The sequence below is a fragment of the Ascaphus truei genome, chromosome 1 (assembly GCF_040206685.1).
Source record: "Ascaphus truei isolate aAscTru1 chromosome 1, aAscTru1.hap1, whole genome shotgun sequence".
Lineage (NCBI taxonomy): Eukaryota > Metazoa > Chordata > Amphibia > Anura > Ascaphidae > Ascaphus > Ascaphus truei.
Genome location: NC_134483.1, coordinates 116942221 through 116964465, shown reverse-complemented (window position 1 = coordinate 116964465; position 22245 = coordinate 116942221). Strand labels below are relative to the sequence as shown.

General features: G+C 42.6%; 1 protein-coding gene across 2 annotated transcripts in view; it reads right to left on the bottom strand.

Moving 5' to 3' along the window:
• PALM2AKAP2 (PALM2 and AKAP2 fusion) overlaps nt 1-22245 on the bottom strand; it is a 367169-nt gene that overhangs the window by 295699 nt on the left and 49225 nt on the right. For both annotated transcript variants that reach the window (XM_075593635.1, XM_075593643.1), the window contains exon 2: nt 19038-19118. In XM_075593635.1, coding sequence (XP_075449750.1) covers nt 19038-19118 — 81 coding nt within the window. The remainder of the gene's footprint in view (nt 1-19037; nt 19119-22245) is intronic.

Genomic DNA, 22245 nt, shown 5'->3' with positions numbered 1-22245 from the left:
TCTATGGGTCCACTATGGGTATAGACATGCTGTCCCCTACTGTCTCCTTGATACTTACTATGCCCTTCGCCAAGGCCAATACTTAGAATTTGATTCTCTCTAAAGATCACAGACCAAAGGAGGCGGACCCTTCTTCAACTGCCAGTACCATGACCAAGAATTGCGTATACACTGCTACAGACTCTCTCGAATTGCTTGGGATAGCAACCCTGCTTTGTATCAAGAGTACCGCGTCAATAGTTTGCAGTGAACTCTCCCGCCCCATTCCCTCGCTAATCACCACCCAGAATTCCTTGGAAGCTAAAGACTCTCGCAACTTCCTTCGTGCTGATTCCACCAAAGCCTTTGCCTTCTCTGAAGGTCCCTCTGCCATTTCTGTCCGTCAATAGGTGTCCTGTGTCCCGTACTCTTGGACTATTACTATCCACCGGCTGCTGCCCTTCTGATGTCCCTATTCCGGTGTTCCCTGGTCCCATTGCCCATGTACCAAAAACCGCAGTGCCACCACTGTCCTTTGCGGCACTCGCCAATGAACACCTGGATTTTGGACCTAAATCTCGCCTGAGACACTTCAGGAACAACTCAATGTGTCCCAGACCTATGAATGGTCCTGTCCACCCAGGCTTCTCACCCAGTGGTGGGGGTACTGTAAGGAATCCCAACAAACCGTGGGCTTTCAACGCCACCTCTCGCCTAAGGAGGTTTAGAAACAACTCCATGTCCCCCAAATCTGTGATTGACCCTGTTCGTCCAGAGGTCTCACCTGAAGGGGGGGGGGGGGTACTGTAAGGAATCCACTCCTGGCTTTTACTATAGCCTTGCAGACCTTTGCAGTTGCAAGTTTCCTCTGGCAATCAATGGCACATGTGCTGCCTCTCATTGCAGCTTCTGCGCTGTGCCCTATCATTGGAGGAATGCTCCCACACCCTTCCCCTGTGATTCGATCTCCGCTCTTTATATGTTGGGCTTTGGCTCTGAAACAGTGCCGAGCATAAAAAAAAATCCTTCTCTGGACGTTACTGTCTGCCACAAGCCATCCTGGCTTGTATCCTGGTGTACTAACCTCTCTAGTTCTTATCCCTAGTTCCTAGTTCCTGAGGCCTGCTGCTAGTTCCATGCAGAGGCCCGTTCCTGACTTCTGTGCTGAAGCGTTGTTTCCTGAGGCCTGCTGCTAGCTCCATGCAGATGCCCGTTCCTGACTTCAGTGCTGAAGCGTTGTTTCCTGAGGCCTGCTGCTAGTTCCATGCAGATGCCCGTTCCTGACTTCTGTGCTGAAGCGTTGGTTTCCCCGATGCTGCCCTGCGGTGTACTTTCGGCCAGCCTGCTGTCTCCCCCTGCTGAGACCGGTGTCATGGGCCGAGGCCGCTCCTCGCACAGAGGCCACTCCCGCGCTCACGCTCCTAAGCTAAAGCGGGGAACTCCTGACTACCTGTTGCCAAACTCCTGCTTGAATAACGACGATGCTGCCTTCTCCAATCCTGACCCTGCTACGTACGACTACGAACTGCGCACTCCGGATCACTCTGCGCGGACTAAGGTTGGTGATTATATAACCCCACCTCCGCCCCGCGGTCCGGTCCCGGTTTGTGGCGAGCACAATCGTAACAATAACATGCTTGAATCAAAACCAGTCTTTTCTTAAATATTCGATAGGATTTATATTAACCAATGTCATGTCTTTTGAAAGAAAATTATGTATAAATTAGACAAACAATGAGCAATTAAGTGCAAAGTAAGCGAAACCCTGTTTTTTTTCCAGCAAAATTTAAGGGGATAATTATAATCAGGTATTTAAAAAATTAGGTTGTTTTTTTGGGGTGTGTTTGGGAGGCCCCACCCTATATAAAGATCAGAAACTTTGTGAGTTTGGTCATGCCACGGTCAAAAGAAATCTCGGAGGACCTCAGAAAAGCAGTTATTGATGCTCATCAGTCTAGAAAGGGTTAAAACATTATTTGTAAGGATTTGGGGCTCCACCAATCCACTGTCAGACAGATCAGTCTACAAATGGAGAAAGTTTGATCACAGTTAACCTACCCAGGAGCGGTCGTCCTGCTAAAACCTAAGAACAAACCGGCAAATCATCCAGGAAGTCACAAAGAACCCCAGAGCAACATCCGAAGATCTGCAGGCCACTCTCTCCTTGGCTAATGTGAGTGTTCAGGACTCAACTATCACAAAAAGACTGAACAAGAATGGTGTTCATGGAAGACAACCAGGAAGAAACCACTTCTCTCTAAAAAGGACATTACTGCCAGTCTGAAATTCGCCAAAGAGCACATAGATGACCACAAGACATTTGGAACAATGTTTTCTGCACAGACAAGTCAAAGGTAGAATTTTTGGTCCTTAATGAGAAGTAACTAATATATACCAAATAACCCTATATGATGCACTTACTTTTGCACATCACTTTTAATCATTACAATAAATTAAACAATTGGCCGTATAAAACAAGTAAACGTTTGAAGAGATAATACATCTCAACTGGAGTGGACCTAAAATTAGGACATAATGATAACTGGGTATAAGCCCACCAGCTGCTGCATAATAATGTCGGTACTGCTGGTAAAGAAAAATATAAAAAAGTGAGGGATGTGTTAATACACATCTTAAATGAATAATTTTGCTCTCTCAAATGGGGTGTAGCCTCAGATGACAATAGTATGTAAAAATAAAAGGGAGATAAAGTAGAGAAAAAAAATCAGTAAATTGTTCAAGTATATAACAGAGAAGTTCAGAATGTAGTGTAGCTACACGAAAGTTGCTCAATGTGGTTCAAATGTCTCTAAACAAGTGCCAAGAAAAGCCAGAGTTTAACGTATCAGTAGGAGCTAAGTAAATCCCTAATTTAACAAATCCTACAATATAGTAGCATATGAGACGTGCTTGACAAAGCCTACACGTGCTACTGTTGAAAAGTCTCCACGTGCTACTGTTGATCTATCCCTAGATCACACTCAAGGCGTCACTGCGTGTGATATCAAAAGGATATTTTGTGCGTGCTTTTTACTCATTCAGAGCTTCTTCCCTGAAATCAATAATTGTCTCGAAGAAGCCCAAACTGGCACGATTTGCTGGTGGGCTGAATGTGAGAAGAAGGAAAGATTAGGGGGTCTGTATTGGACATGCTACTCTTCATGTAGCGGTGGGATATCCAGGTGGAGATTGCAGATAGACAGTTGGTGACATGTGACAGGAGAGAAGGGGGAGGGTCACGGCAGGACAGGTCAATGTGGGTATGATCAACATAGAGATTATACTGAGAGCCAAATGAGCATATTAGTTCACAAAGGGAAGAGGTATAGCATGTGAAGAGCAGAGGGCCTAGAACAGAATCTTGTGGAACCACAACATAAAATGGGAGTGAAGAGGAGGAAACACCAGAGAAGGAAACACTGAAAAAGAGGATAGATACATAGGTAGAATTTGCACCAGGAGAGGGCTGTGTCACAGAGGTCAACAGAGTGGAGAGTATGCAGTAGAAGGATGAAGAAGGGCGTTGGGGGAAAAAGTTAATCAAACAGCTGTATCCAAGCTGCTCGAGTAACTTTGGGACAAAAGGGAGAAAACGGGAGAAAATAGAAAGGTCAGTAATTAGAAAGAGCCTGGATCAAGAGAGAGTTTGTTCAGAAAGGGTGTGATGAGTGCATGTTTAAAGGAAGAAAATGTGCCAGTCGTGAAAGAAAGGTTAAAGAGGTGCCATATTGTATATACAATACTCCATAGCACAGGGCTGCTTTGGTACAAATTTTCCTGCCCTTCTTTTATACAATTATTTTCCAAACTCACTATATTCTATATAATTTTTACTTTTAAAAGTTTAGGCCGATATTACATATACAGTAATCAAATCGAAAAAGCAAAGCAAAAATATAGGCCAATGCAAATCACAGAAAAAGGCACTTGTAAATAACATTAAAAAGCCCTCTTAATCACCGAAAAATGTCTAGAAAAATGCCTATTGTCCAGCAAATGATAAAAATCACCATTTTGTATGTAAACTGCTCTAAGACCTACAAATCTCATGGAATATCAAACGAAGAGACACTATATAAACTCCCAAGTTTTGCTACAAAGTTAGCAGTGCTGTTAGGCGGTAGAGAGGTACACACTGAACCTGAGGAGTTGGAGGTTTGTGGCAAAGTGCTTTATTTGTGAGATTATTGTGCATTACAAAGTGATTTTGGTTACGTTTGTCTGTCCTATCCAATTTGTCTGTGAGCGAATCTAGTGGCATGAGTGATTATTTCTGTTTGTACTGTGTCCCTTTTGTCTGTTAATGAGCTTGGTTGTGTATATTAGTGTAGAATGTTCTGAGTATAGGGTTAGTGTAGTGATCTGTTTAGAGTAGGGTTTAGTTGGAGTGTTGGTATCTGTCCAACCATTGTTGTCTGTCCAGTTGTCTTCTGAGAGTCTGAGAGAGTGAAATAAATGGATGAGGAGCACGGGGAGCGGGATACATGGAAGAAGGCTTTGCCAGTTTTTCACATTTTGTTTTGATTGTTCTGAAGGTACCCCCTTAGAATATATAGAATACGGCCCTAAGTGTGGTAGAGTGGGAGCAAAGAAGAGGTAAGGGAATAGGGACAATGGGGCAGATTGTAATGTGAGAGGTCACAAGAGAAAATAAACTGATGGTGCATTTTGGTGTCCAGAGAGACGATGTGATGTCATTTCTGATACTGTTGATATTATCTACTGAGATGTCTGTTGAAGTTTGAATAATTTCAAACAGTATTTGCATTATTTTAGTTGCTTAATCCTTGTTTTCATCTCTTTTTGCCGATTTTCGGCAAGCTGATGAGCATCAACAGCGATAATGGATAATGAAGGTAATGTATGCATTTCATTCAATTGTCAATACCGGTACTGAGCATGCGCAGAAATTCAATGGCATGCATATGCGTTATAACCAGATTCCATAGAAACATGCTTACGCAAAAATTAAAGATATGCATATGCATTCTATGCAAGTTCAATAGTACACGCATGCACAGAAATTTCTTCTCAATTTTATTAATAAATAACATTCTCCCAATTATTTCACAGGTGAAATGGCACAAGAGCCGGTCAGAAGAAAATGTTGGTTGAAGAGATTGTATATTTAGAAGAAAGTTGAAGAATATTGTATTATTTCATAAAATCTTTATTTATCCCTAATCAGTCATTTACTGTAATCTAATTTTAAAAAATTATACTTTAAAAATACTTTTTAGCCCTGTGAAGGTTTTAGGGGAATATGTGGTGGGTTACATTGAAATAAATGTATTATGAAATGTATGGGAATAAGGGTTGGTTTACATTGCATTTTGATTAAAGACACACTAGCACACGAGCTTCGCCGACTGTCTCATTACTACAGAGTACAACGACTAACGCTATACTCAGTTTTTTGCGATCACATTGCACTCGCAGCATAGTTGCAATCACCCCGCTTCAGCCATTTTTACCACACAAAATGTAAATTGCCTGGGATTTAGATTTAGCTTCTAGCGGTCACGCAGGCAGTACATCTTAATACACCTGTAAGTGGTAATGTCTTGGACAGAGAAGGTGGATGGGGTACTGGTGTAGTTGGACAGAGAATAAAATTAAAAGGGGTGTCGTGGGTTAGAACACAGAGTAGATATGAGAGACGAGGAAACGGTTTGCTTGGCAAGGGAAAGGGCTGTGTTGTATTAGGGAAATATGAATTTGTAGCAGAGGAAATCTACTTTAGAGCATGATTCCCACCAGTAATGTTCAGCAGTGAGTACCAATGGAACTCAAAGCCCTTCACAATTTCAATATAGCACATGGCATGCAGCACGTATTATCCCCTTTGACATTTTGGCCCATATTTACTAAGCAGTCTATTATAAACCACCTTTTGGTACAGGAAGACGCCTTACAGCCTATTAACATAAATGGGCTATAAGATGTCTTATAGAACTGTATACTTAGTAAATGGCTCATATTCTTCAGTCTTCTGCTCTTCTGCTCAAAGGAGAATTTAATATTGACGGGTTTTGCCCTCAAGGAACTGAGATTGTGAAAATCTAATATTGATTCTGTTTTCTGATTCTGTTTCAGAGAATAAAGCAGTGGCTACCAATCTTTTAAAACCATTTATAATTGCCTTTGGCACCCCTTTTCTGTACCCGGTACACAAAGCCCCTCCAAAAATCCAATTTAAAAGAATCATAGTTGAATATAATAATTATTTATGCAGTTGAACCGCCTTCTTAATGGTTTTTTTTTTTTTATCTTTATGTATTTTAAAGTAATTCCTTGCATTACAGAGAGGTTAACTTCTAAAAAATGCACTTCTTTGCTTGAGGTCATTATGGGTTGTGTCATTTCTCCTTGCGGTCGGTTGGAACACACAACGTACTATGGTCACCTGGCTTCTCAAATCATTCAGTGGTGGTTATCTAGATACTTGTACTGTATCTACCAGTAACTGGATTCCACCACGAGCTCTGGTAGATAAACCAGATTACTACTTTTCATTTTCCTAGTTCTTTCCCCCCCCTCTCTCTTGTAAACGTTGCTAAATGACAGCCACTTAATTTGTTTCTATGAAAAACTCCCTAGAAATTAATAATTATTAAGCAGTGTTCTTTCACTAAGCTGCCTACATTGAAATGTCATGACAGCAGAAACAAAACAGACGTAAAAGGGGACCAGCCATTTACTTCCCACACATTGTTACTAAAATAGATAGAATAAAATGCTAAAGACACTTTCAAGAATGTCTGGTTTTACTCCTTTACAACTTTTTTGGAAAAGTCAGTTCTATTAGTCCTTTCAAGAAGCATTGTCAAGTAAGAATCAAAAAAGTACTCACTCATATACTTTTCTTTAAATTAACTTTATTATTCTACTGTCCTAATCAGAAACATCACTAGCAAATCATCCAGCAGTTTGAGTATCAAAGGTTCAGTTCATCAACGTTCTAGTAGATGTAGTGTTGGGGAAGTGTGGATTCATTCTATGTTGTGATACCTTTTAGAGCGTGGGACCAACATGAAAATTCAACATACAGTGAGCAGATCAAATTAAAGTATACAGAGCTTTCAAAACCTTACAGGACCCAAGTATACCATTGAGTAGAGATCTGAGATGTTCTGATAGCTCTCCATACTATAATTTTACCTATGAAGAACTGTCAGACGAGATTCCTAAATATGACATCACTGTGAATTTTCATTAACATGTCTTACACCACAATCCACATCTCTGCAACATTGGGGTTACTGTTCACCTACAAAGTGGATAGCAATAGGTAATGGAAAAGGCGGGATTGGAGCATGATTGAATGTACATGAGTGTGAGTTTTAATTTCTGTCTCCACCACTTACAGTACACCAAGCAACCACGTGATCTCAAGCAATTGAATGTATCACTTTGTGCTTACTGATGCAGCGACCGTTATTCGAACACTTCGCGCGGTGTGTAGATCGGAATACCCATGCGATTTGCACGCAATTTTTTTGAATCGCGCCGACTTAAACACTCGGGTTGATTATCGGTTTGTCTGGATCAGAAAATGGCATTTTAGCGTTGTCTGCAATACCGTCGAGAAACTCAAGTGGGCAATCACGAGTTGTTGTCATAAAAATCCAATAGCAATTCAATGTCACAATTAACATGTTGCCTAAAATCGGCTGAGCTGCCTGCCACGCATGTGCAAGTGCGATAAGCCCTATTATACACGGTGCAGCGTGTACATCTGTATTATACACAGAGCAGCATGTGTACTGTATCTGTATTATACATAGAGCAGCATGTGTAGACTCTCAGAAGCAGCCACGGCTGTGTACATGCCGCTAACACATACACAGAGATGCCCTCTGCATCCAGCGCATGCGCAGAGGCACCTACCACAGCCAGCCACCCACCCATCCACCAAAGCCAACCTCCCACAACACCCACCCATCACATCCACCACAGCCTGCCACCCACCCCTCACAGCCACCCATCTACCACAGACAGCCGCCCACCTGCCAATCCACCATAGCCAGACAGGCACCCACCACAGTAAGCCACTCAGCCACCACAGCCAGCCATCCACCACAGCCAGCCACCCATCCACCACAGCCATCCACCAAAGCCTCCCAGCCATCCACCCACCACAGCCAGAAGCCACCCACCCAACCACCAATCCACCACAGCCTGCCACACACCCACCCATCCACCACAGCCAGCCACACCCATCCACCAAACAACCACCACAGCCACCTACCCATCCACCACAGCTACCCATCCACCACAGCCAGCAGCTCACCCACCAATCCACCACAGCCAGCCACACCCATCTAGGCAGCCACCCACCCATAAACCTCAGCTAATTCACCACAGCCAGCCACACACCCACCAATCCACCACAGCCAGCCAATCCACGACAGCCACCCCGCCAGCAGTTACCTACCCAACCACCAATCCACCACAGGCAGCCAAACCCCAACCCACCCACTAATCCACCATAGCCAGACACCCACTCACTCATCCACCACAGCCGGCCACACAATATCACAGCCAGCCACACAATTACAGCCACACACCCACCAACCCCAGCCAGCCACCCATCCACCACAGCCAGCTACCCTCTCACTCATCCACCACAGCCAGCCAGCCACCGACCCATCCACGCCAGAAGCCAGCAGCTCACCCAGCAATCCACCACAGCCAGCTACACCCATCCACCAGACAACCACCACAGCCAGCCACCCACTCATCCACCACAGCCACCCACCTATCCATCCACCACAAACAGGCCCCCATCCACCACAGCCAGCCAGCCAGCCACCCACCCATCCACCACAGCCAGCCATCCACCACAGCCAGCCAGCCACCCATCCACCAAAGCCAGCCATCCACCACAGCCAGCTAAAGCCAGACACACACACACACACACACACACACACACGTGTAATCTGCAAAGTAAGGAAACACACAGCTGATTATATGTACTTTCACTTGTTTGTACATGTATACATGAAAATATGTATTAAGCAGAATTATCTTATCATTAAGAGGATGCACTATGTATGCTTTATTAAAAATACAGAATATGGCATGACTTCTGAACCTTGCTTTTTAGAGTCCTACATATAAAAAAACTAATTTAAAAATGGGGTGTGTGCTGGGCACCCACGTTCTATGTTAAAATTATTTGTGTTTTGTCACTGAAATTGTATTTTGCTTTTGATGTTTTTACTTGAATGAAAGACTTTTGAGAGTATTAGTACAATTTGAGAGACAAAACACAAAGAAGTTTCACTTAAAATGTGAGTACTCGCCACACGCCCTTTTTTTTCTTGTCTTTGGCTGCCTTTCAGACACAAAGATCAATAATGTATTGATGTTTGATACCTTACAGAAAAGGCTACATGAATTATTCTTAAATATAAGTTGTAATTTAATAGTACCATGCAAATATAAGGTATATATTTTAATGTTGATAAACCGAGCCCCCTTTTCTATTTTAAAATCCTAAATTATGTTTTCCATGGGTATTCTGGGAGGACATCTCTAACCCTACAAAAAAATCTCTGCAAAACTATTCCTATAAAGTTTCAGTTCACCTATTTGTGTGTATATTACATGTAACACAGTCCCCCCCCCCCCCCATCCACCCTCTCTAGAAGATGTACTACTGGTTACTGCTGTTTGTGGTGCGTGCATACCTGTGAGGATCCAGGAGAGCTGAGTGGTCCACGATGGTGTGGGGAACAGGACAGGCTTTTGGTGATAGTTAGTCTTCACTAAGGGTGTCAGCGCCTCCAGCTCCAGTGGGCTCCAGAATTTCTAGAGACAGTCCCCACCAGAACAGACTTCTTTCACACCCCTGCCCAATAGACTGTAGACTCAGGCAGGGGTATATAAAACAAAAGGGCTTAATTGGTACAGTCACTGCAGATGATATACAGCGGATGCAGATGGATGTCAGAGGGTTCCAGGCCTCTGGATGGTGCTTGGCCTTGTGGTAATAGTAAGGCCTCTCATCTCTCTTGACCAGCCAGCCCAGGAGGGACTGACTGGTAGGTCTCACCCCAAAACCGGGAGGAACCTGACTTGCTTCCTCACCCAAGGAGGGTGTGAGCTGGACTCACTATCATTTAGTACTTCCTCTCTGAGACACCAGAAGGGGAGGGCACACGGTTTGTACCACTATTGGCTGTACACAGAGCCTTGTGGCACCACCTCTTCTGTCACTCAGAGAGTCAGCATGAGGGGGGTCAATGCCCCCAGGATAGCCTGTCACAGCCTAGAGCTCCTAAGGGCTTACATGACAGGGAGTAGAGATTCAGTCTGGACCAGCCATGCTACATACATAATGTGAAAATTAGATTACTCTGAGATCAATAGCAATATATTTTTTTACATTTTAACTTTAAACTTTTAATTTTTTAGTATACTATAAAAAAAAACCAATATGAGACATGGTCACTGGACTACTTAAGATCTGACCTTGTTGGAACAATGTACTATAAGGTTGTTGAAAATTATTTATGGCTTCCAGCATGTGCCCATGGATTTGATGGTAAATGGTGGTTCTTTGTGCCCTTGGTGACTAACAACTTTGGGTTGCACAGCCTCAAAAAGTAAGGGGCAGTCCCTCCTAGGAGTGCACTAAGATAAGTGACATGTTTAAGGGGTTACATCTGGGTGATTGATGCTCCCCCCCCCCAAAAAAAAAAAAATTGACGCCTAAAATAATTGTTGGATATTAATTTAAAGTCCATTTGTAAACATGGTGCTCTTAGAGTGTGTGGGGGGGGATGTTGATTTCCTCTAGCTACTTCCTTTTGTGTGACCTATTAGTGTGTTCATCATGAGACTGCACAGGTATATCTCCCTCTCTTCCACTCATTTACCTTTATTAACCAACTGATATGGGCCAAATAGAAAAAAGTTAGAGGAAAGAAGGAAATTAAATTTTTGCCTAATTTCCAAAGAAACTAAAGTGGCCGCATCCTTGCTTTAAGCATGGTTACATTCTTTTAATTAAGCCAATTAGATTGTGAAATACTTTACAAGTCACTGGGGCTTAACTGAGGGAGGTATCCTTTATCAAAATACTAATGGCATTGCACCAAAACACATTTCTCACTTCTGTCTAGAAAATGTTTTTCTTTGATAAAATGTCTTAATATTTTAGGAAGCAGCTGTGGACTTCTACTAAATACATCAGTTTACGTAGAGATTGGGAAGCCTCTGAGATTTACAAAAGTCCTTAAAGTTAGAGAAACCTCACTGATTTATACACCTCCCTTAACTTCCCTTAACACCTGGAAAATATGCTAATTTGCGTATACAAATTAGGTTATTTCCTTTACTTAGAGAGGCCCTGTAGACGGACGTTCACAGAGGTACACAATTGGAGGCTTTTATAAGGTGAAATTATAATAAAGCTTTATTGTGCCTTTTCCTTTTAATCAGGAAATCATCCAAACACAGGGGGGGGGGAAACAAAGCTTAATTCCCTTGGGAGTATTTCTAGTGAAATCCCATGCAATTCACAACTCCTAGTTAAGCAGGTCTCCCAGCCCCAAAACACATAGCATGATATAAGCAGATATAAGAAGTCTCTTTAGAATGAAAGTCTTATCTGTTAGCTGCTGTAGAGTAAGCTTCTCTGCTCTCCTGGAACCGCACCCGTGCGTGCACAGAAAATCAGCATCCAGGTTTAGAAGTCTTATTTGGTGTCTTGCAATCAGCTATGCTGGGCAGAGCTCAATACCGGTCAGCTCCAGAGATGTGTGTTCTCTCCAAAGGTCAGCTCTCATTCAGAGCTAAGGAGTCACTTCCTGTCTCAAAGACAGGCTTTTTCTACCACCTCTAATCAGGCAGGTGGTGTTAGTTAATTTGCTACAGCAGTTAACCACCACACTGCTGGATTAGAGGCACATTTGTGAACAGGGATAAGTCCCCTGTTACATACCTCCCCTGTTTGTGGGAAGCTCGGGCTTACCACGGCCAAAGCCCATCCTTCCACTCTCATTCGAGATCTTTCTGTGACTTGAATGAGAGTGGATGGAGCAAGAGAACTCTCTGTCCCGCTGGGATTGGAGCCCTTTCTCCAGTTTATTTTTGTCTCCTCCCAAAGGTGCTTGAGATCAGCATTCCTCAGTCGCTCGAGGAGGACTTTTTCCACGTAAAGTCTTTTTATCGCGTGCGCGGTCATGACATTTCTGTTGCGTCGGGCACTCCTCTTTTTGTAGACAAAGTGTATGGCAACAGTTGTAAAGCAGTTATGACTAGCCCTTAGAGTTTTCTGCTCTTGAAGCGGTCTTTCTGCAGTTTCTCCACACCACGGAGTCGCCAGTTCAGCTTCTTTGGGACTGAGTTGCACCTCCACCTCCTTTTCCAGAGAACGTCCTATTTTTTCAGCTTCCTCAGCTAAGGATTCTTCTGGCTTTGATTCTGCACTCCTACCTCTGTTTGTTGCCTGTTGGGCAGCTGTAGGTTTGGCTAGTGCTTTCTTAGGTGGCTTAAACTTCGTAATTTTGTTTTGAAGTTGCGTGGAGTCCCCAACTCTCACTGTACCCTTGTCCTCACGGGCATTAGTTATTGTGGAATACTGGTGCTTGGGCCGAGCCAATACCTTTTTCCGTATTGGAGGAATCTGGCCTGCAGAGTCTCAACCTGTTTGAGTGCGTCTTGCAAGTCTCTTCTCAGGGAATCTATCTGCACAATTTGCTTCCTCTGAGTCTGTATCAGAGTCTCCTTCATATTCTGGAGCTCTGTAATTTTTGTCGTCAAGGTTGCCGCTGCGTCTGTTTTCTCCTTGGTGTACTGACTCAAGGGAATGGAACAGTCTCTCTGTCTCTCCAGCTCTTGCTCCAGTTTCTGAGCCTTCTCATGCTCCCTCTCACCTGGTATCGAAGCTACGCTTCCAATGATGCTCTGAAGACATGCAGCGTGGCCTTTAGCTCCTCATACTGCTCTGTGGGGACGTACTGGGTATTCAGACGTTCCTACAGCACTTGTACCTCTTTAGCAGCCTGCAGTTTTTCTTCCTGTAGCGTTTGTTGCTTCTCCTCAGCATACTGGAGGTGTGTACGCAGACCTTGCAGTTGGTTCTGCAGTCGGTGCTCTGCTTCAAACTTTTCCTTGACTTCTTCTGTCAACTGAAAATTTTCTTCTTTCAATTTTAAGTTTTCTCTTTTTAATCTTGAATTTTCTCTTTTTTCAGTCTCTGTATTCTTCAGGGCTTCTTTGTAGTCCTCCTTCCATTTACGCACATCTGCTTTGAGAATGACACTCTCCTGGCGTGAGACTTCCTTATCTAGGTTGAGGGTCTGAAGCTCCTTATGAGAGACTTTGAGATCTGTTTCAAGATTACGAATAGTTTCTTTAGCAATGTCCAGCTCCTCAGTGAGACTGTGTAGTTCCTTTCTGGAAACTTCCAGGTCTGTGCGGCAGGTGTTGGTCTCATGATGTGAGGCATCAAGTGCTCTGCGGAGTGTCTGAACCTCTTTCTGAGATACGTCCACTTCTATCCGGACACTGTTGACCTCCTGTTGTGAGGCATTCAGCCCTATACGAAGAGTGTGAACCTCTTGCTGGAAGACTGTCATCTGCTTCAGTGCCTCCTCATACTTCCGCTTTAGTGTATCCACCATTTTATCAGATTGGCTCTGCTTTTCATCCATGGCGGAAATAGTAGCCTTTGCAGTATCTAGCTCAGTATTGAGATCCTCCAATTCGGTCTTGGCCGCAGAGTAAATTGCGAGCACAGTCTTCTGTAGCTCAGCATTATTTTCTCTCTCCCTTTCCAATTCTTCACAGAGCAGATCACAGTCATGCCTGGCATTTTTCAGGGCATCTTCAGGGCTGGTCAAGGGATCGTTACTCACTGGTTCCGGCTCCACTTCCCTGGGATGGTTGGTTGAGGGTTCCTCACTGTTGGCATCGGACAGACACTTCTTTGGGGTACACGACTTCTGCCTTGGGCCCTCTGAATATTCGGTTACCCGTGGGACGTATTCTCCATTTTCTCTAGGCTGCAGGGCAAATCGGTCCCCCTTTTTCTACACAGGATGTGCGGACGTGTCTGTTCCTTCCACGGTAAGTGAAGAACCGCTTTTCTTTTTCTTTTTCCGCTTCTTTGTTTTGGATGACTCCGTCCCATCCGGAATACTGGGGTCTCCTTCTTTATTTGATACTTTAGCAGCTTCATTATATACGCCAGGCTTTTCTTTCAGTTGCTTTAGCGGACAGAAATATTGGGTGATCTGCTGCTTCAGCTCTGTCTCCTGCTGATCTTATTCGTCAAGGGGAGCGGTCTTTTCTGTTTGTGCCGAGTTCAGGCACCCCCACCAATCTTCGGGTGTTTTGTGGGTGTGACTCGGTTCGGTTTCCCCGTAAGAGATGTCTTCCTCTTTATTGGACTGGAAGGGCCACTCTTTCGTGGGGTAGGGTTCATTACAGGAACACTGCATCTTGTCCTCCATTTTTAGGCTATCAGGTGTAATTTTCTTCCTGACCTCAGGAGGCGCTATTACAGCTGTTGCCACTGTATTTGCTAGAACCCCCAATTGTGGTAGACCTACAGATGGGCATATTTTGCTTGTAGAGGTCGTAGCTCTCACAGGCATCTCTGTAGAATTTTCTTTCTTGGGAATTTTTTTTTTTTCAATATCAGCAGTACTGTGCATGCATTTTCTCTCATCAGGTATACAAGATGTGCAGTTGCTAGGTAAAAAAGTCTATTTGCTTTACACCATTTTCTTGCTAGGTGCAATCTTCCCGCTTCAGCAACAGAATTTGGTTTTCTGCCTGAGTTCAGTAATTTTCAGTCTCATCTTTAGGTATTATGGCATTCACACTTCACACTTTGGGTGTCTGTTTTTGCTACCAAGATATATATAGGCAGACTTTTTTACTTGCAGAAAAAAAAACATTCTTTGCAGTGGACTATTTCTTTCATTCCCGGCAGGGTGACTCAACATTCAGCAATTGGTTTTGAAAAACCTTTTACACAGTTCAGAAATCACTTATTCTCATATAGGGCAATTTTACACTCAGCATTTGTTTGCTAAAAATTCCCGTGCTTCAGCACAGTCTTGTATCAATTTTCACACTTTTCTGCATATACTCCATTCACAGCTGGTAGTCCTATGCGGTGTGGCAACCTTTATTTTCAAAATCAGTACCACTCGTGGGTCACCATCTGTATTCACTGCTTCAGCGAAACTTTTGAAAACAACAAACACCTATCCCTTTTAAGGGCTGACTCACATCTTAAACCCTGACTATGGCTGAAAGGCAAAACCCCTATTTCAATGACCATATTACACTTTGTGATTGGCAAAATAAGGTTTAGCTACTTCAGCAGTCTCTCTCCTCTAGGGATTGGGGCAAAGAGTCCATCTGTGGTTTTGTAAGTTTCAGTGCAGTGTGGTTTCAGTGCAGTGTGTATCCCTTTTACTCTGATCTCTGCTGCATGAGGTTTTTTTTTTTTTCAGACTGTTTGTAGGCCAAAAAGCATAACAAAAAATTTCACATAAAAATCTCCGGTCCTTTTTAACTTCAAAGACACCTCTTGTCCCACCTCGGACACCAAATGTAGACGGACGTTCACAGAGGTACACAATTGGAGGCTTTTATAAGGTGAAATTATAATAAAGCTTTATTGTGCCTTTTCCTTTTCATCAGGAAATCATCCAAACACAGGGGGGGGGGAAACAAAGCTTAATTCCCTTGGGAGTATTTCTAGTGAAATCCCATGCAATTCACAACTCCTAGTTAAGCAGGTCTCCCAGCCCCAAAACACATAGCATGACATAAGCAGATATAAGAAGTCTCTTTAGAATGAAAGTCTTATCTGTTAGCTGCTGTAGAGTAAGCTTCTCTGCTCTCCTGGAACCGCACCCGTGCGTGCACAGAAAATCAGCATCCAGGTTTAGAAGTCTTATTTGGTGTCTTGCAATCAGCTATGTTGGGCAGAGCTCAAGACCGGTCAGCTCCAGAGATGTGTGTTCTCTCCAAAGGTCAGCTCTCATTCAGAGCTAAGGAGTCACTTCCTGTATCAAAGGCAGGCTTTTTCTACCACCTCTAATTAGGCAGGTGGTGTTAGTTAATTTGCTACCAGCAGTTAACCACCACACTGCTGGATTAGAGGCACATTTGTGAACAGGGATAAGTCCCCTGTTACAGGCCCCCATCAAAAAAACTATTTTTGGAGTCTGGATGGACATAACGCCAACTTTAGGTTTGATTTATCAATTATTTAGTCCCTGTGTTAACCTCAACAGACTTTTGTGGATATGCGCTGTTATAGAGAACGCCTCTTTTGCATATAGTTATCACCAATGGCCATTATTGTTTGTTTCTGTCTGAACCATGATGCAACATTATTGGCCTTTGAAGATACACATTAAGTCACTAAACGGAGCTCTGTGGGTCTGGCCCTAAAATTGTTAAATGGTAATTTATCGAATCGTACCTAAAATCTCCAGTGCAAACAATAACACTCAAAATTAATGTAAATAATGAATTGTTTCCAAAAAAGTAACTGTTAATATTGTTTATAGCAGAGACTATCCTTTAGCATCCCAGGGCATACTCACAAATGAATAGAGATGGGCAAATGGGGATAGGGGGAGAGGGGGAGACACTTGTGCACAAAAAATGAGATGGGCACACATGAGATACCTTGGAAATATTCTAATTGGAGTCGCTTGCATATGTGAATAGCATGTTTCCCAGGTATCTCAGGTGTGCCCATTTTTTTGTAGACAGGTGTGTCTCCACGTTTTGGGGGGATACGTATATATATATATATATATATATATATATATATATATATATCAACTGTAAATATTACTGTATGCTCATTTGCATGTCTCAGACAGGTCTGCAACCCTGCCATTCACCATTATCACCCAGCACACAGCACTTACACTGCAGCAAGGGATTCTGGGAATGACATGCGAATGAGCACACAGTTCCACCTTTTGTCTCAAGCTCACATTACATGAACAACCCTTAAGCCAATGCATGCTACTTTAAACACAGCTTTTAAACATAGGCTGGGATGAGATGCAAAGCCAGTAAACCCACTCACAGACAGACTGTTTCGACCTTGTGGGTCTCATCAGTGTGAGGTTGGTTGTACTGGCTTTGCTGGTTTGAGACTGAGAGTAGGTCTTCACCACACATTATTAAGGTTATGGTGGGTAACAAAGTGACAAAAACCCTCCACATAAAATAAAATATATAATATATATAAATATAGCACTTGGTACTCAAACCAAGACATCACATTTGCCCATATCTTCCCTTTAAAATATTCATTTGATTACATAAATGCACAAGTAGCATATTGATTAAACTGCAGAAAAATGAAATAAATGTCTCACACCAGTGATGCTTTCGTTGGAAGAAAATAATGTCAATTCCCTTAACAAACAAAAATGAATTTCAATCTAAACTGTATTAAAAAAAACTGTTAATAAAAAGCATGAAGCTTCCTTCTTCCCTCAGTCAATATCCAGCACCATTCCATAACTTCCATTTCTTGTTCTCTAAAAAAGGTGGCTGAGTGCTGGTGAGATACCTCATACAACAGCATTGCCTTGCACAATATTTGATGGCGATACAAGTTATACTTAAGGTAATAATGGCTTTTTACATAGTGGGAATGTACAAAGCACTTTATATAGAATGTACAGGGACAGACAATCCCTTTCTAATGAAACTATCATTCCTTTGAAACATTATGACAGAGGTATTATTGCATTAAACTCCTCAAAAAAGTGTCTCAATGCTGTTCGTTTGTTTTGCTTGTGAATGTTGCATGTAAGAGAAACATAAATGAATGTTATCAATATTTATGCACATTGTAAGGCAGATATACATGCAACTGACTGAATACAAAGGAAATTCTGGTCCTTATGCAATTTAGCTAGAATAATCAAACGTTTACATCAGAAGCTGTTGCTACTAAAATATTTTTTTCAATTGAGGATTTAGGTAATGAAAACACTTATAAATATATGTAGCAATATAAAATCCTTCTGGAATACAACACCATAATATAAATGTTCTTATTATGCACCTATATGTACTATAGGTATACTTACAAACTAAAATAAAAAATACAAAATTAAATATTCTCATGATTTTACCATAATTATTCAATTTAAAAGGATAAATTGTTCAGTAGAAGCATAATATTGAGTTGATTGTCTCCTTCATTCTTACCATTCATCTTCCTATACACATACAGTACTTTACACTTTGTTTATTGACGCACATGTGCACAAATGAGCAATAATCCATATAACGCACATGCGTTCCACAGAGCTGATTGTACCGTTACTCTCTTCAATGCATGTGCATTCCACAGAGCACTTGCTCTGTATATATCAATGCCGAAATACTGTATACAGTAACTCTTCTAAACCACCTAGTTGTCAAAACAGGTATTACAATAATATAGCGTTTGCTAATAACGCACACAGGACACACAGGATACACAGGATACACAGGCCAGCTCACATGCAGAACAATGCAGCTTGATGCTTTTTTGTTGTTGTTGCATTGCATGACTCCTTAATGGATGTAATAACATCTGCTACAGTACTGTACATCTATACCTCTTACACCATGTGACAAAAATACATTCACATACTGATGCTGCGCATCTCATTGTCCATTAAAGCATGATATGCAGTGGAATTAGGAAAAATAAACAAAAATAAATCTATTGTATGCTATATGCTACAGTATAACACTGATACAGTGCTGTATGTTCTGCATATGTGTGCAATATCCTACACATAGCAACATATTATTTGTAGGTACATTAGAACATTTTGTAACATGTTTTCGTGCTTGACTGATTTTAATAGAAAATGCATATTTAATACAGAGCATGGTTAGCAGGAAAGCCTACATCAGATTGAGTATCAGAGAGGGTTTCTGCCATTGACAAAGCACTGATGGTATCCTGACATAAAACAACATACATTTTATCTACATGTTAAGGACAGACATGTTTGCAAGTCCCTCTGCTCTGTTTTGTGTCTAGCTCTTACCTTCAGATACTGCAGTTGAAGAATTTGGTCCTCAAGCTGCTGCCTTTTGTCCTCGATTGCTGCCTGCCTTTTCCTTTTTTCCTTAAAAAAACAGCAAACAGAAACAATATTCAGAAGGATGCACAGATGTTGATTCCTTCTTTTACTAGCTGTTAGGCTACAATAAGGCATGTGCTAGCATGTGTGTAATTTAGAAAGCAAACAGCGGTACTGTATGTTAACATGTCACGGTGAAGACTGGCTGCCTGTTCACTAACAAAGAAGAAATGCTTCAGCACCGAGGCTCAGCAATAGCTACTACAGTAACAATTTAAAGGTGCATTCCTGTGCAAATGTTTAAAATCACATTGAATAATTCCTCGCTTATTATCATGTCTCCTCAAAAGTTTTATAGCCAATATTATACTAAAATGTGATTACAATCTTCTGCTCGTCCTTACATCTCAGCCCTAATTTCCTGCTATGCACCATCCCGACTCTTGCGTTCTACTCAAGGATGTCTTCTCTCTACCCACTTTGTATCTAAAGCCCTCTCCCACCTTAAACCCTTTGCACTGACTGCCCCGCACCTCTGGAATACCCTTCCCCTCAATACCCGACTAGCACCCTCTCTATCCACCTTTAAGACCCTCCTTAAGACACATTTGCTTAAAGAAGCATATGAGTAGCAGCGTGGATAATACTATACACATGAAGCTTGGCCCCCTGCAGACGCACTTACCAGAACGCCCTCCTACTGTCTCTGTAAGTTCTTTCTACCAATTAGACTGTAAGCTCCTCGGAGCAGAGACTCCTCTTCCTTAATGTTACTTCTATGTCTGAAGCACTTATTCCCATGACCTGTTATTTATATTATTTGTTATTTATATGATTGTCGCGTATTACTACTGTGAAGCGCTATGTACATTAATGTCGCTATATAAATAAAGACATACAATACATTACAATATACTATACTAAAATATTCATCTTTATGATTGGTACATGTAGAACATATTTGATGTAATCATACACATTTACATTAGAAAGCCTATGGATAGCAACAATAAAAACTAACTGCTATAAACGTATATTAATGTTATTTGTAATTAGGTGGGGGGAAAGTGTTGCCTTTTTCTCACTTGTAATGTGAGCTCCTGCTCAGTAATAGGTTATTTACTCTAAGTAAAGATGTCAGATTTAAACAAGATTGTCTCTATTGTGGTTAGCAAAAATAAACGGAAAGAAAAAGACTTGAAGGGAACAAATAACTGTAATCATGCACCAAGTAAGAAATGACATGAATCCCCTAGGAAGTAGTACACTATTTACCACATGTTGATGAACAAGTTCATGAAGATTTATTGTAGAGAGCAGCAAAAATCAACAATGCTTCAGGTCCTACACAGACCTTTCATCAGGTGTGGTTAACCATTTTGAGTTGCAGTGTAGCTCATGCTGTACTAGTAAAGGTATAAGCACAAACATGGACTATAATTAGAATATAATATCCAGGGCCGCAGACAGATTTCCAGGGGCCCAGGACTAGAGTTACGTCCTCTCCCCCCCCCCTCCGCGGTAGTGCACCCCCCTATTTCACACCTCACAAGTCCCCTCTCTTTCCCACACTCTTCCCATGTATTTCTATCCCCCTCGTCTCATTCCCTCTTCCTCAATCAGTGCTCCTCCCGCCTTGCATGTATTTCTCTCCCCTGCATCTCATTCTTACACCCTCTTTCCCTCACTCCCTTCCTCCATCTCCCCCCCTCTTCTGACTCAGCCCCCCACAAAATACATACAACCCCACTCCCCCAATACATATTAAACAGCCCCCCACTTACCCAATACATTTGAAAAAGCCCCCACTCCATTTTAAAAAGGCCCCCACTCCCCCAGTACATTTTATAAAGGCCCCCACTCCCCCAGTACATTTTATAAAGGCCCCCACTCCCCCAGTACATTTTATAAAGGCCCCCACTCCCCCAGTACATTTTATAAAGGCCCCCACTCCCCCAGTACATTTTAAAAAGGCCCCCACTCCCCCAGTACATTTTATAAAGGCCCCCACTCCCCCAGTACATTTTATAAAGGCCCCCACTCCCCCAGTACATTTTATAAAGGCCCCCACTCCCCCAGTACATTTTATAAAGGCCCCCACTCCCCCAGTACATTTTAAAAAGGCCCCCACTCCCCCAGTACATTTTAAAAAGGCCCCCACTCCCCCAATACATTTTCAAAAGACCCCTCCCCCCCCGTCCGGCGAGCTGACTTCACAGAGGCCCGTCACTGTGGGACAGTGATAGAGGCCTGCATCTGAGAGAGAGCCTGGGACTGGCTGGGAGAGGAACGGAGAGGAACGGCAGCCGGGCCTGGCAAGAGGTCGGGCCTAAGTTGCGCCGCCGACCCGGGACACCTCTACTTCAGTTCCCCCACTGTCGGCGGCCCTGATAATATCAACTAACAAAGCAAGCAATGTGTGTAATGCAGTGTAGAGAACATTGCTCTTTCCCTTTAAGCCAGTGATTCCCAACCTTTTTTTGTTTGGAGGAACCCTTGAAGTATTTTGAAACATCTCGGGGAACCGCTAACTGGCTGACACATATTAGGCTCGACATGGGTCAGTCACAAAATTTCACACCTCGCGAGTCACCTCTATTTCCCACCCTCTACCCATGTATATCTCTCCCATCCGTCTCACTAACTCTCTCCACCTCCCGCCTTGCATGTATTTATCTCGTGCATCTTACTCTTACTCTCTCTTTTCCTCACTCCCTCCCACCCCCCTCTCTTCTCTCAATCGCCCCTACCTTCCGTCAATTACCCCATTTTCACTCAATCAACCCTCCATAGGAGGAACTCCTGAGACTGCTTCAAGGAGTCCTGGGAATCACTGCCTTAAGTCTTTAAAGCAGTAGTTCAAGCTGGCGTTTTAATTTTTTTTACATTCAGTATGTGCATCAATACAATCTGCACACTGACCAGTGATTAGCTAAGTTATCGATCGATCTGTTCTCCTGTGATCGATCGGTGAAGATTCGGCTCGGCGGTTCACTAAATGGTTGTCAATGCAGCAGAAGATGCAAAGTTCTGTGGGGAAGGTCAAGTGACCAGGCAATCACTAGATACAATTGGTTCACTGCTAGAAAGAGGACAGGGCTAAAAAGGGGGTGTGCCAGAGCCTGTTTCAGAAGAGGAAGGGGATGTGACTTTGTAAATGGTTGCTATACAA